The 15,905-nt window shown below is 36.0% G+C and overlaps 1 protein-coding gene across 1 annotated transcript; it reads left to right on the top strand.

Moving 5' to 3' along the window:
* The first annotated feature begins 2,067 nt into the window (after positions 1 to 2,067).
* Positions 2,068 to 15,481, top strand: LOC138310959 (microfibril-associated glycoprotein 4-like). The gene is made up of 5 exons (XM_069252325.1): positions 2,068 to 2,633; positions 7,366 to 7,481; positions 8,874 to 8,970; positions 11,566 to 11,736; positions 14,122 to 15,481. The coding sequence occupies exons 1-5, from the start codon at positions 2,285 to 2,287 to the stop codon at positions 14,370 to 14,372; spliced, it is 984 nt and encodes a 327-aa protein (XP_069108426.1). The 5' UTR covers positions 2,068 to 2,284; the 3' UTR covers positions 14,373 to 15,481.
* Positions 15,482 to 15,905: the final 424 nt, after the last annotated feature.

Here is a 15,905-nt window from a genome sequence, read left to right on the forward strand (position 1 = left end):
AATTGTATATATATTGACGCATAACCATATTGTAAATTAGACCTGTCTATATATATAATCTTGGTTAAAGATGCCCCATGGCCGGCAGAGCTTAAACGCTACTCATCATTTGTGTTTAATCGTGTATATATATGTCTAATTAACACAAATATACATAAAAATAGTTATTTTTATTTTGGTGTATGCGCCATCAGTACTTCATTCCATATAGGACATAGGCAAGGAAATTTTTCCGGACGCAATTAATCATTTTTATCATTTTTGTCTTGAAGTAAAATTGGAAGCTCAAACTTTTCAATAGTGGCAATAGTGTGAAGTAAGTAATTTTTATTACTGAAGAAAAATACTAAATCGTCTGCACCTGTTTTGATAGAGATAAAATACCGTTTGCCAGCGATGGAGCACATTTTAATAAAATATTTTATTATTATTATTGCATTTTGGGAGCGATTAGTCAGACAGCCACCATGGATTTTAATAATAATTGAAGTTTGAAAAATCAGAGATCTATCTGATTAATATATAGATCCTTTATCATTGCTACATTAGAATGAATATACGTGTCCGGCCTACGTCATCATTTCCTGTCTAAACAGTCTTTTGAGCTACAATATTGCAGCTATCACTACATTTGAACGGAGTGGATAATTTAATCTGTATTTTAATCAATTGTGGGTCATTCCTGATGTGACCGGGTTGGGTGTGTTGCTTGGTGACTTCGGTTGGATGCCTGAATGATATAGCTTTATAAAAAGGACAAGAATTCCACTATACAAGAAAACACATACAGCAGTCTCCCAAAACACGTACCACGCAGTTCATACATTGCATACATAGGAGTCTGTCCTCACATAACCCTGGCTGTTAACAGGACGTATATTATAAGATTCTTTCATATGTGGATATGAAGGATAGGGATATTCTACCCGAGGGTCACAAAATGTGGTAAAACCCGAGGCTTGCCGATTTTTCTTTCATACCTCGACGTTTTATTGCAATTTTACAACTATAATATCCCGCCATTTTGAAATAAATTCAAAGAAATCCACGAATGGAAGTCAATTTTCCATACATGAAAAATTACCTGATATTTTCAACACAAATTCTGCAGTTTGCATTTTGTATAGTAAAACCAGTCATATTTATGAAAAAATGTGTAAATTTTACCGAGGAAATAGAGATTTTGTTGACGCCGTGACGTCACGAGGCTTTATTGCATGGGTAGCCATACAATACAGCCTCAGGCGACATGAGTGTATTACCCTAGACCAGCCAGTATTACACCTGTAGGTATAAAAGAAATAATAATCCTAACCAAAACAATTTCACAGAAGCATGCTACTGAAGATACCTAACAAACAACCAACCCGATCACGTTATACTGCCAACGAGTAAACCTTTTTTCACACTACATATATGCTTAATACTGTTAACAAAACTGTTCATACCAAAGTATGTATCAGTCTCTAATACAGTGCTATATCACTGAAGGACAATAAACTAAAACAATGGCATATACTGTATCGAATAACACAGACGTTCAACTATGTTCATTTCTGTATTACCGCTGTCAAACGTGGCGATATCCAGAAAAATCAAGGACAAAAAGGGGGGATTTATAAAGAAAAAGAATTTTCACAATTTTAATAACTTTGGTGATCAAAAACATGTAGAAGTGTCTGCCAAAATTACTTTGTGGATTGAAGCGAAGGCAATCAACCTTCAGTCCCATTGGCTAAAAACCAGACTAGAAATATCACAGACGGGACATATCGAAAGGAGATTAATTGACTGAACTAACCTATGGGGGCCAAGGATACATGTCGCAGTGTACATATGTATGTATTATAAATATTCCATCTCTCTGACATTAATCAATAAAGTAAATAGCTTATAAATCATGCAAACTATTTTCCTTACCGAAATCTATTCACATTATGTTCTAATAACTGGCTTACCCATTGTATATACAATGTATCTGTCATTTCGATCGGTCATTGTTTTCCATAGACGACTGGCACGTACAGTATATCACTCTGATCACATGACAGACAATATATCATATCAATGACACGAACAGCATTCGATGCACCACCCATAGCGGGAACTCCATGGATGGATGGGAATTCCATCAGCGGATGTAGTGTTAGCCTAAGAGCATGTATTGTTACATTACATTTGAATATTTGAACACGTCACCCTATATATGGCATTGGTAATAATTAGTACTTGTGTATAATCATTTATATTTGAAATAACTCATGTTACTCATTGCGTGGTGGTAATGGAGGAAACAGAGATACGCTCAAATGTTATTTGCGTAAATTCCGTATTTGTATGCTTTATTTTGACAATGGTTTTTCAATTAAATCTGGCCGTAATTACTGACAGTAAGTACAAAGTTGTCACAAAGCCAATTATTCAGAATCATGCTGGATCTTTGATAACAACGTCCACTTGGAGTACGAAGGTTGGGTGTGCTTCATCTTGTGGGGATTCCTCGACATGTCTGTCGTTTTCCTACGAACCAGCAAACGGCGAATGTAAGATGTACAGTGATGAGGTGTGTTACCGAGATGATGGGGTGACTTCATCAACAATCACCTACTACACAAAAGTAATCAACTTCGCCAGTAAGTATATACGCTGATTTGGTTTCGATAAATTTCTTTAATTTAAATGATCCTAAATGTCAGATCTGCTATGCGTGTTACAATACAATGTCTGTGTTTTAACTTCGTTGTTTACCTTCCAAATACCGTAAATAGAGGTTAACTAACGGGTGGTAGTTGGATATGGAAGTTATTCCACACGAGTAAGTTATTTTTAAAAGCTACTTAAGGCGAGTGTCTTTTGTAACCTTTAAAAGAAATTACTTACACGAATTTTTTAAAAAATAACGAGTGTGGATTAATTCCATATCTAACAACCACGAGTCGTGAGACATGTTTCTACCACATATGTATCCGCTTTTAGCCGATAGAAAACGACGAGGATAACGTGTATTTGCCTAGATATGCAAATAATAATAGTGAATTCTACATCGGTAAAAGATAACTAATTAGTATCCAAAAGTCGAGTTTTGATAAAGAATCCTTCATGTAAAAGTCTTCTAATTGTGAACAACTTAAAGATGAACTATTTCTCATTTAACGTATTATTAAATTATTTTTTTCCAAAGTTATTTCAATAATATAACTCTCATTGTCGGAATATATAAAAGCATGCGCACAGCAGAGCTGTGCTGTTTACTTCTCGCCAAATCATTATCAAGCTATTAAAATGATGTTTAAATCCGTTCAAATCGTTTAATCTACCAAAATCACCAGTAAGATCCTTTTCCGTCAAAATGAGTTACACAGATTATTATAGAACACACAAAAAACGTTACATTTTTACAAAGATCACGTCACATACTGTACGCTTTCCAACAGTAGTTTTGACGTCAAGCGACGATCATAACATACCATGACGTAACTCGATTATTGATGACGTTGCACTTAGAAATAAGTAGTTCGGTCAAAGTTCACCGTATCAACCAATCAGAATGCGTACAGAGTTTATACTGCGTGTGACATAAAAAATGTTAATCAACGCGACCCCGGACTTACTTGTCCGCCGCTCTACCGACTAAGCTTAAGGGAAAGTCCCCCTAACGCGAAGCTAGAAAGCGAACGTATCACTATGTAAATTAAACATAGTTGTGATGTCATCTATTGTTGTTTCTGTACTTTAACTACCAGATTATCAGATGATTATCTGTAACTGTCCTATATGTTAACAAAAAGACAGGTTGATTGAAAAAAATACACATCTTTCCATCCCTATACCCCACTCTCCCATGTTCTCTGTTTTGATTTACCTATACCTGTTATGCTTGTGAGCACTTTTCAGTATTAGAGGTTCTTTGCTCAACAATACTATATCATTAACCATCGTAAGGACCACAAGGAGATTTGCCATGTGTCGAGATAAATAATTTGATTCTACGGAATGCTGCATCAAAATAGTTTCAGGGGATATGTACAGTATGAAACAATTGGATTATTATCAAGCTTTGTTCAGCGATTGCAAGAAAAATAAGTAAATGGAAAAAGAAATTGTCGGAAACCTAAAATGTAAGTACATTTTATATAGAATTAATTCCATCCGTGCTTTCAATTGTCAATGATAAAATGCATATAGATATTAAGGTTCCTGAAGAGTTAAAACTTCCTTACAATACGGAGTCGCTATCATATAGTACTTGAATTAATTGAAATAATAATTAATGAAGCTTTTTGATGTACATTTAAATAAATGTAATTTTCTTATTGCTTTTTATTTTTAAAAATCTTGTCAGCATCAGTTAGTTGGTCAATTGATTAATTTAATCATTAGAACAAGGCGAGGAACAAGGTGAGTAATGATTATCTCCCCTCTCTTACAACATTTGTTACCATGGTCATGCAACTGCATACATGGCCAGCCCCTTTCATGGTCATGTGCTAATCCTGATTGGCGATGAATGGGAGATTCAGGCCCATTCATGGTCAATTAATCCTGATTGGCCTTGAAAGGGGGTTATTGTGGAGTCATCTGTGGTAGCAAGACATTTATTGGCCACACTACAACGCCTCGCTTGGGATTATGTTACAAAATCTTAGCCCTCGACTGAGATAACCCGATCTCGTACACTTACAGGTAACAGATTTTATTAGTCACCGACAGTATTACATTTCCCTCTTCAAGTAGGTCGGGTTTTCATTATTCATGTTTTAATTTCATACTACGACATTAAGTGTTAATTAGTTATTCGCCCTTAAGAATAATCAATAGTATCTTGACATATCAAGTTTTTAGCTCACCAGGGAAATTATTTTTTATCACTATACACCACCCGATCGCCCATCCAAACTATTAGCAGTTACGAACACCATATCCAATTTTTTAAATGTTATATGTGCCTTTATTTTCATTTTCTTAAAATTAAGTACAACATTTCGGAATTACAATACATACAATGTAAAGGTTTAGTTTTACAACTACCAATAAAAGCTGAAATGATTTTGGTTCAGACTAAAAACCCTTATATTTCCATCAACAATGCAGTGAAATAAGAACATACGGTCATGCCTTGAATCCAAGATGTGATTTATAAATTCATTGACGTTTTTACAATGTTATTACTAACTTTAACGTGATTTCTGTAGATATGTGTTCATGAAAACATACACAATGTATAAAAAATGTTACATCGCATCATACTCGTTTGACTGACAATTCGAATGATTTATGTTTATTTCATCAAACCTGACAATTTTCAATAGAGTATTTTAAGACCAAAGAACATGTCAAATGAATTACCCAGTTATGGAACATATACATTTTTACAGAATTATGTATAGTAATTAGGGTTGTCAACGGTTAAGGGGTTACTCGGTCGGCCGTATACTAACCGGTTACAAAATTCCGTAACCGAATTATCGGATTTATACATATGTCTGTCTGTCTGTTTGCGTAAATATTGTCCAACGTGAATCCCCATGTTAACTTATAATTTCGATACATGTACAGTATATCTATTGACACAATATCCGAGGTGGATGTATCTGAACACTAATAATTATCGCTATAGTAATAAAAACAACATGCTAGCTTAATAAGATTTTGTACGGTGAACTGCAATGTCGTAATATTGATGTGTATTTGCATAGAAAAGTCGGCTTTTATGCATAATCTTTGGTATGCTGCTAAATAAAGCTGCGATGATAATTATTTAAAACAGCTAGTATGTGTTTCAATAGTGTAAGATTGGCAGGTTTTTTATATGTTATTACACTGATTAGTAACAAAAGATCGACAATGACACTTTTCAACCTAGCGAAATTCGATATTTTGTGTGTTTTGTGTAAACAAATGATCGAGAACCAGACACGACGTGTCAGTTAACATACCCGTGGTCTATCTCTTGAGGTAACGGTTTCAAATTGATAATCTAACAATACTTAGAACGCTCCTTTGTTTCGTGACTAGATATATACTAGAAACATAATGCAAGGGTTGAACTACATTAACGACCTATTAGTTGCCCACAAAGTAATTACAAATTAAATCAAACATCATTGTCTCCGACAACATTTTTTTTTCTCCTGCTAAAGTAGGCCTTTTTCATTATTTATGTCTTAATTTACTACTTAAAATACGATATTCATTGTTATTTCGTTATTCGTCCTTAATAACAATCGATAGTTTGCTCCTCGGGGAAATTTCTTAAATCAATCATCAAATGTATCCATCTCACTTTATTTATATTTTCAATACATTGTTACCACCCATCCGGATTTGTTTATGTTCAGTCTACAATTACCAACCACGGTTGATAAAATTTCCCGTTATAATGTTGGCATGATTTATACTCCAATATTTGACAGCTGAAAGCAAGTCCGTGCTTAAATCTAAGTAAAATGCGGACAGCATTATATTTTCATTTTTGTGTATCAGCAGATTTTTTTTGTGTGTGTAACAGTTGGTGTCATCAAAAAGCCGACATAAACACGTTTGGTCAAATGAATTATGCGCCGGTTAATAGCTTATGAAAGCCTTATATGAAATAATCAGCATTTAAAATATTGCTCGATACCCATACAAACGTCGATGAAAAAGCATATTGACTACGGATGGTTTTCTGTTTATCATCCAGAAAGATCTATGGATGACAATATATCATGTAACGTACTTTCATAGCTGTGCTGTTATTTTGGTTCATTACCCTAAAACATAGAATGCTCCAATAATTTTTTGTTCCCCAAAACAAACAAAGAACATTTTATTGAACATTTTTATTGCTATTCCAATAAGTTAGCTATTAATTTGATTTAAATTTATTCATGACTAAAAACCTTTATTTGTGCGATAAGATGTCATTGGAGCGATGCTTATTTGTTTGATTTATTTATTAACGTCCTATTTACAGTCATTATCATGTAAGGACGGCCTCCCATGTATGCGGTGTGTAGCGTGTGTGAAGCGCGAGATACGCGTTTTGGGAGACTGCGGTATATTCGTGTTGTTTCTCTTATATAGTGAACTATTGTCCTTTTTTATAGTGTTATTATATCACTGAAAAATGCTTCCGAAGACATTAAGCAACACACCCTAACCAAGTCAGTCACATTATACTGACAACGAGCGAACCATTCTCATAAGACGTTAATTAAATTAAATCAAACAAATACAGGAAACTGCCTCTTGAGATATTGGTATATTGTTATATAACTTCTCCTGTTCATATCATAATCGGTCAATTGAACATTTATCCAACATGTTTATTTTAATATGGTTTTATTATTATAATGTTTAATATTTATTTTCTTTTTCCCCCAGATCTGGCCAACTGTGGGGATATCCCGACAACTCACTGTTCTGGTGTCTACACCCTTGCCCTCAGTACTAACATTGATGTTTACTGTGATATGGATACAGCCGGTGGACCCTGGACGGTAACGTTTATCTGTGTTTAGTTTACATGACTTGAAACATCCTTTGGCTCCGCCCTCAATGTAGTATCGGAGGGGAGGCCCATAAGGAGGAAATTGAAGTAATTCCTTTAAATCGCTACAAGTTTAAATTTGAATGGATTTTATTCAAATAATCTTTTCAGTTCGGTGTTTTTCTTCTCTCTGCGAATTCTCTCTGAAGGACAAATTAGTTTTAAGGTTTTTTGAAACGTTTACTGTTTATTTCGGTATACCACATTTTATCAAAGTTGTTTTATGGCTGACACCAGCTGTAGTTGTTATGGTAACATTGTAACTTGCATATATACATATATATTTTTCAATCTTGAACGGACGCTTCTGAAGCAACTGCATATACTATTATATTTATTTCAACTTATATAGGTTGATCAAGACTGCGCTATATTGTACGATAGGTTGATCAAGACTGCGCTATATTGTACGATAGGTTGCTCACAACTGCGCTATATCGTACGATAGGTTGATCAAGACTGCGCTATATTGTTGTACGATAGGTTGCTCACAACTGCGCTATATCGTACGATAGGTTGTTCAAGACTGCGCTATATTGTACGATAGGTTGCTCACAACTGCGCTATATCGTACGATAGGTTGATCAAGACTGCGCTATATTGTACGATAGGTTGATCAAGACTGCGCTATATTGTACGATAGGTTGATCAAGACTGCGCTATATTGTACGATAGATTGATCAAGACTGCGCTATATTGTACGATAGGTTGATCAAGACTGCGCTATATTGTACGATAGGTTGCTCACAACTGCGCTATATTGTACGATAGGTTGTTCAAGACTGCGCTATATTGTACGATAGGTTGATCAAGACTGCGCTATATTGTACGATAGGTTGTTCAAGACTGCGCTATATTGTACGATAGGTTGCTCACAACTGCGCTATATCGTACGATAGGTTGATCAAGACTGCGCTATATTGTACGATAGGTTGTTCAAGACAGCGCTATAATTTACGTTAAGTTGCTCAAGACCGCGCTATATTGTACGATATGTTGTTTAAACTGCGCCACATTGTACGATAGGTTTTTTAAGACTGCGCTATATTGTACGATATATTGATCAAGACTGCGCTATATTGTACGATAGGTTGTTCAAGACTGCGCTATATTGTACGATAGGTTGTTCAAGACTGCGCTATATTGTACGATATGTTGATCAAGACTGCGCTATATTGTACGATAGGTTACTCACGACTGCGCTATAATTTACGTTAGGTTGTTCAAGACTGCGCTATATTGTACGATAGGTTGTTTAAGACTGCGCTATCTTGGATAAGTGCATGCTTCTAGCCTTCTACCTTACATCTTAATACAATACATATTTAAATCCCATTTCTAGGTTTTCGCAAACAGATTTGACGGATCAGTGGATTTTTACAGAGGATGGAGTGAATACAAAAATGGATTTGGAAATTTGACCGGCGAGTTCTGGCTAGGTATTTAAGTTGCACATCGACAAACATACAAAACACTCAGATGGATATTCTTAATTCAGATAAAAATAAATCATCATCTCTATTATGATTTTAGCTCACGTGGTATGAAGTGCCGATGAGCTTACACCATGACGCGGTGTCTGTCCGTCCATCCGTCAACAGTTCCTATCGCTATTAGTCGTAGAGTTCTGTATGGATTATAGAAAAATCCTCTTTGGGCAGCAGAACAGAGTTTGTATAAAGTTTGGCTCTGACCCTATGATGGCAGTCATTGAGCGGACCAAAAAGGGAAAATAGAGGTAAATCTTATTGAATTGCTACTAGTCTAGTTCTGCATAGTTTGAAATCAAGTTTGGCCAAAAACGTCCTCTGTGGAAGGGGAGCAGATATTGTATATACCCCCTGGAGCGGAAAGAGTAGGACCCAATGAGTGAAATCCTTCAGAAAAGAAACAATGATCCTGTTTTCAGATCATTATAAACCAGCTAAGCAATACAGGACCTTTGTGCCTCTTGTTTACACCTTGAATAAAGACAGCGATACATTGTTGACGTCACAGCACAAAAAATAATGAGTTTGCTACAATATATAAGCGAGTTAGCGCCCCTGAACTAAGGTGACTTTTTTTCTCTACACTCAAATGTATCTGGTATTTCATTGAAAAAAAATACTACGAAATTGCTTCTTTTCTTGATATTTACAGACTGTAGTTCATTATTCACAAATACAGAATTCTGAAAAATAAGTAGTGAACTTTTCCAGTTTTAAAGAAATTGGAAAATGTCGCTAGAATTTTCTCGGACAATGGAGGACAATATGGCGGGAAGGGAGGTAAACGAAAAATCTTTTGTCAGTGTTATTGTTACGGAACCAGAAACCATAATACAGGAAGGATATGGGTCAGCCAAGCCAATTTCCATCTTGGAAAGAAACATCTATGGACTGACACAACCTCAATGTAAGGACTGACTAACGCACCAGGAACTTTACAAATCGATCGGAGAGAAGATTGAGGCAAACCACGTATGTGGCCTACAATAAACTGGAGAAACTTGGAAGGTGTACGTGGACAATATGATGAATGGACAAAGCTGCTGACTACAAGTATTGTAATTCGCAAAAAGCTAGTTCCATTACTGGCCAACAACCCCAGACAACAATCTAGAGTACAAAAACGCAGAATTCGTATCACTAATGTACCCCTTTCAGCTGATGATGGGCAGAACAAGAGAGCTCTTACCATGAACAAGTGTAAAATAAAGTCGATGTACAGAGAGAAACTGAGAGTTGATACCAAACTCACGAATTGTGACACAAGGGAAAGAATTGTAGTAATAGACAAACTTAACACTACCTCCCAAGAAATATGAAAATCGGTAGGTACAACGCGACGGTTTCCCATGCTGAACAGCCGAAATCAGATACACGTCCGTCGATATCTGATCCCAAAAAAATGAATTGTAAGAAGTGTTTACAAACTGGCCATATGACAAGAGACTGCAACAATCCATGGATTTGTCGCGAATGCAATATGCCAGGGCATCGAATGATAGACTGTCATTCCCTTCTTTAGACCACAATTTCAAACACATTCTCTGGAAATGATGAAGAAGGAAAATCGTCTCCTCGGGCGAAAGTGGATCGCGACAAGGACATAAGAAACTGATCGTGAAGGATCAGTAACTGATCATGATGAGGACTCAAGTACATGTACGTGTACAGATGGTAACAGAGACAGTGACTCATCCGATGATGATGATGCGATAAAGACGGATATGACTCCCTCGTGCGCGAGTTCCAAAAAGGAGCGTAGAAAGAGAAAAGCAAAACGGTTCAAAGGGAAAGTCAATCGCTTTTCTCTTGAAGAATATATGTTCTTGAGTAAGGACACTCCAAAAATATCCAACACTAATACGAAACAAGAGAGTATAACACCACCCACTACATTGGATGGTTCCCCGATCTGATTAAAATACAGTTCCTTTTTATCACTACGTTAGATAAGAGGATCTGAGAAAACCCCATTAGAGGTCATGTCCAGATGACCTTTGTAAATGGCCAATCAAATTGCTGCTGGCAAAATTTTGACAGTGAATTTCTGGGGACGAAATATTCTGAAAATATGTCAGAATTATTTCCATGTAGGTAGTCATCTCGCCCAAAGAGCACAATAAAGCTAATCGTAGTTGTATGTTGGGGTGAAATGGCGTTGTCAATTGACAGAGCAACGTGCAGATGAATTACATGTCGTATAAAGGTCATCCGAACATGACCCTTATTCGGATTTTCTCAGATCCTCTATTGAACGGAGTGGTTATTCAATCAGATTGATGGTTCCCCTAAGAAAAACACAAAATTGCAGGTGCATGTGCAGGTACATAGGGACAATGGAAATGGTACATAGCATTCCCTCAAGTAATTTTCATACAATGTCAGTACAATCCTATGACAAAAGTTGAGTTTTGCAAATTAACATTCCTTTGCTCAAAAATTTAATTAAGAAATATTATGTACAACCTACCTAGGTTCTCGTTACCCGTTTAGTAAAGTTTGTCATTGCATTTTGTATGTAATACTATATACAATTTCTTTCAGGTTTTGACAAATTAAGAACCGTATTGGCGGCTCAAACTATGAAGCTTCGGATAGCCATGGAAGGATATGACGGAAGCTCGAGATATGGTGAATACAGTACATTTGCAATAGCGGACGAGGCATCAAACTATAGACTTACAGTATCTACATTCAACGCACCAGATGGGCTGTGTATGTATCAACTATTTCATTTCATTGTTTAGGATAAAATGGTTTAACAAGTTATGTAATATGTTGGGAAATATTTTTAATTGGAATAATACATTGTTTTCATCATTTGAACATTATTACTTTATTTTGCTTATGTCAATGTATGTCTAATTACGCGTGGGAGTTAAGACTTGTTTGTTTAATTAATAAACGTCCTATATTCAGTCCCCACTGTGCAAAAGATGCTATGTTGTACGATGCTATTCATTGTTGTAAATCAAACATCCCGATGACGTTACAGTGTTTATATATTCCGCGTTGTATTTTATCCGGTTCACACGATGTTTTTACCATTTTTTTCGATGAACAAATTACTTTTCTGTCGTTTAGCTATACAAAGAACAACCAACTACAGTAGATATAACATCAAAATGATAAACTTCACGTCAGTAATAACGTTCTCTCGTTTCACTTTCGCTTTCATCAGTGACTGTTGCTATGGTACACTGTATGATAGCTTAAAAAACTGTGCACAGCATTGACTCCTTCCCCGTAAAGATGTTCGGCGCATCATTTTTCCCGGATATAAAGGATCAAAAAATTATAGCATGATTAACAATATATGAAAACGGTTACAAAAAGGTCTCACTAGAGCAAAATTATGTGTGGATCTGGTGAATATGTGCCTTACTTCGGTAACCTGCTGGACTAGTTCTTTATTTACTTCATTTACTGCTCCCATATGCAAACACTAATAGTTTTGGTTCTAAAAATTGGCAGCATACAAACTGATTAAAATACAGATCTTCAGAACCACTCCGTTCAATATAGGATCTTACAACATCCCATAATGGATTAACTATGTATCTCTTGTTCCTCAGATTAAATGCATTTCTATACCTTGTTAGGTCAATTGTTAACGGCATTTCGGCCCAATATATATATATGCAATTAGCTTTGATGGCGCGATGACTACGTGCACGAAAACAATCCTGACAACTTTTTCAAATAGTTTCGTACCCAGTAAAGATTCTGGCAGCAGCAATTCGATTGGATATTTCCCAAGGTCACCAGAACGTGACCCCTAAAGGGATGTTGTCAGATCCTCTAATCAAACGTAGTGATAATAAGAATCGGTATTTTAATCAGATTGAGCAGCATATTACATGTAAATGTTTGAAGTATAATATATGCGATATTGTTGCACCGGGATAATTATTTGAAGGGTGTTAATGTAACACATATATTACGTTACATGACTACCCAAAGAAATGTCAGCTGCGTTCTACATTTGCAGGCAAATTCCAACCTACCTGATATTTGGAATATAAATCTTTTTGGATGAATAGGTTAATGATTAAATCGGCAAAATATCTCATTCATTGAGATAAACACATTTTCATAATATTAGTGTTGTAGTACAACATTGACTTCCATGCGTGACTTTTTTGTGTGTTTGGTGGATGCACTATCAGTATTTAATGAAATACTGTTGCATGTTTATCAAGTGGCATAGGTCAGACAAAATACATTGAAACCTCAATATATCAAATTCATGCAAATCATAAACCCTGTTTAATACGCCGATTCCGGGATACTAGGAACTCTACGCAGTAGGAGGTAGAAAACGTTAATTTGGCCATGTGAGGGGACATTTTTCCGTCATGGCGGTGTCAATTATAGGCAGAGAATACCAATGTCCGAGTAAAGGTCATTGTCGGTAATACTTGCTCGATAGCGGAACTAAGATAAACTGTTTTGTATTGTGTTTCTTATTTATTATTGATTTTTTGGAAAATGTACCCAGGTAAGTTATGAAATATTTGTGAGTGAAACGTCAGATATAGGTTATTACCAACTGCTAGGCGACAGCTCCATTTGATGCCATACTTTACATGCCATTTCCTAATGAAGTGTCTAAATTCAATTTTCGTGCATATTTAGATTATATTTAATGCTATTTGTTCTGATAATTTATGTTAAATGTTCTTTCATAATATGTAATTTTCCACCCGTGTAACATATGCCGCCATTTTGTTTCAAATGTGCCGTAAATTAAGTCACGTGGTGATGAAAGTCACATGACTAAACTGACTGAATACTGTATCCCGGAAACTGCATATTGCTTCTGTAAACTTCAATAGAATACTTGAACAACTCGTAGTTATGCCATGGTTCCGCCAACATGTTTGTTATAACATAAAGGAGTGTTGTGTAAACTATATAGGATTCTGTCCCATAGAAATGGAGTTATTACTAAAGTACAGCGGAAGAAAGACGGAGTACTGCTAAATTCGGGTTTAAGACATGGACGGCTTAATTGTTCTAAAATACCAAGAGGTGGGTAGCTTTTAAAACCACATCAACATACGAATTTGCAGTCATTTTACATTTATTTGTTTTCAGTTAATGGTCTATCCTATCACAGTGGAAGGAGTTTCTCAACCTTCGATAGAGATAATGACAGTAATGGTGCTGGAAGCTGCGCTGAGGCTGCACATGGGGCATGGTGGTATGCTGCGTGTGTCGACTCTAACCTGTTCGGCAATTATACCTCGGAACCTGGTTATCCTTCGATGCATTGGAAGTATTTTTTCTCCTCACCAACTAGTTATACTCCCGTTGCGGCAATGAGGATGATGTTGATTAAACTGTAGGAACAATGGTGATGATGCTTATAAAATTATTCCGTATTTGCATACTACAATTCACTACAGTGGAACCAATCTGATTAAAATACAGATCCTTATTATCACTACGTTTGATAAGAGGATCTGAGAAAATCCCATTAGGGGTCATGTCCAGGTGACCTTTGAAGATAGCCAATCAAATTGCTTCTTGCAAAATTTTGACAGTGAATTTCAGGGACGAAATATTTTGAAAAAAAAACTATCAGAATTATTTTGGTTTACGTAGTCATCTCGCCCAAAGAGCACAATAAAGCTAATTGTATAAGTATACTGGGACGAAATATCGTTTTCAACGGATGTGACAAGGTGTAGAAAATATATCTGATATGAAGACCACGTGGTATAAAGGTCATCTGGACGTGACCCCATATGGGATATTGTCAGATCCTTTATAAAACGGTGTGGGTATAAGGATCTGCATTTTAATGAGATTGCAGTGGAACTTCCATAAACCGATCGTAATTGAAGCATAGAAACTTGGTCGGTTTAGACAGGGTTCAGTTTTAAGCAGTGAACCCAATATCTATCATAAATATCCATATATAGTTGACCGGAACTCGTTGTCTACACTATTTTATAATGGTAATTAATGTTCGATATTACTGTATGATTTTATTGTTTGCGTTATCACAATGAGTGAATGCGCTGTTTAAAAGAATTAAATCTACATTCATGGCGTTGTCGTTGCTTATTCCGTCTTTGAATATTACAGAGTTAGCTCCCTTGCGGGTAGATATCGATTGTTACGTCATTATTTTGTGAGCACAATTCACGTCGTGTTTTCCGAAAAGTACGACGTTACGCTCTCAAACATATGAAGTCACAATAATTACCTATCCGCAAGGGCGGATAACTCTGTGATATGCAAATACAGAACAAACGTGCGTGAATATTCTTCATAGTGTTCTCTTCTGCACTGACCTACATACGGTCGCGGTTGAGCTATGCGGTTAAGATACCCAATCAGTCGATGCTGGTATATATGTAACATGATAATTTCAATAAAACAATACATGGCTTGAATTTACATAGCTTTGACTTTCTAATACAGAGAATACATGTAGGATATATGACAACTGGAGTAATGCACATTTGAGGCCTCAAAATTGAATAAAAACCTTTTCTGTAGAACTACGTTTTTGCATATTTACAAGAAACAATTAGAGCATACACGTGGCGGGCCTACCAATCCAATGAAGCGGGACAATCTTGTTAAGCTTAAATTTGTTAAAAAGGTATATAATTAATATCATTACACCTCACTTTCATTTAGAATGTTCTGATTGGATTAAACATGATCACATGACATTGAATAAGTTAAATATTCCACCGGAATTAGAAGGCGAGGGAAATAACCCCGCAAGGAAATAACCCCTTGGAAGTTCCGCACGTGACCGGCAGTTGACGTCATCTGCAACGTCAACCAGCAATCGCAACATTGTTGCTTATTTACAATTTACTTGTTAAAACTGTGTTACACCTGTTGCATTGAGACAAACA

This window comes from Argopecten irradians, chromosome 16, assembly GCF_041381155.1.
Source record: "Argopecten irradians isolate NY chromosome 16, Ai_NY, whole genome shotgun sequence".
Classification (NCBI taxonomy): domain Eukaryota; kingdom Metazoa; phylum Mollusca; class Bivalvia; order Pectinida; family Pectinidae; genus Argopecten; species Argopecten irradians.

Excerpts from the sequence above, each read along its gene's own strand:
- LOC138310959 (XM_069252325.1), top strand. The coding sequence starts at position 2,285 with ATGGAGGAAACAGAGATACGCTCAAATGTTATTTGCGTAAATTCCGTA. Across the intron at positions 2,634-7,365 it reads AAAAGTAATCAACTTCGCCA|ATCTGGCCAACTGTGGGGAT; the intron begins GTAAGTATATAC and ends TTTTTCCCCCAG. Across the intron at positions 7,482-8,873 it reads CAGCCGGTGGACCCTGGACG|GTTTTCGCAAACAGATTTGA; the intron begins GTAACGTTTATC and ends TCCCATTTCTAG.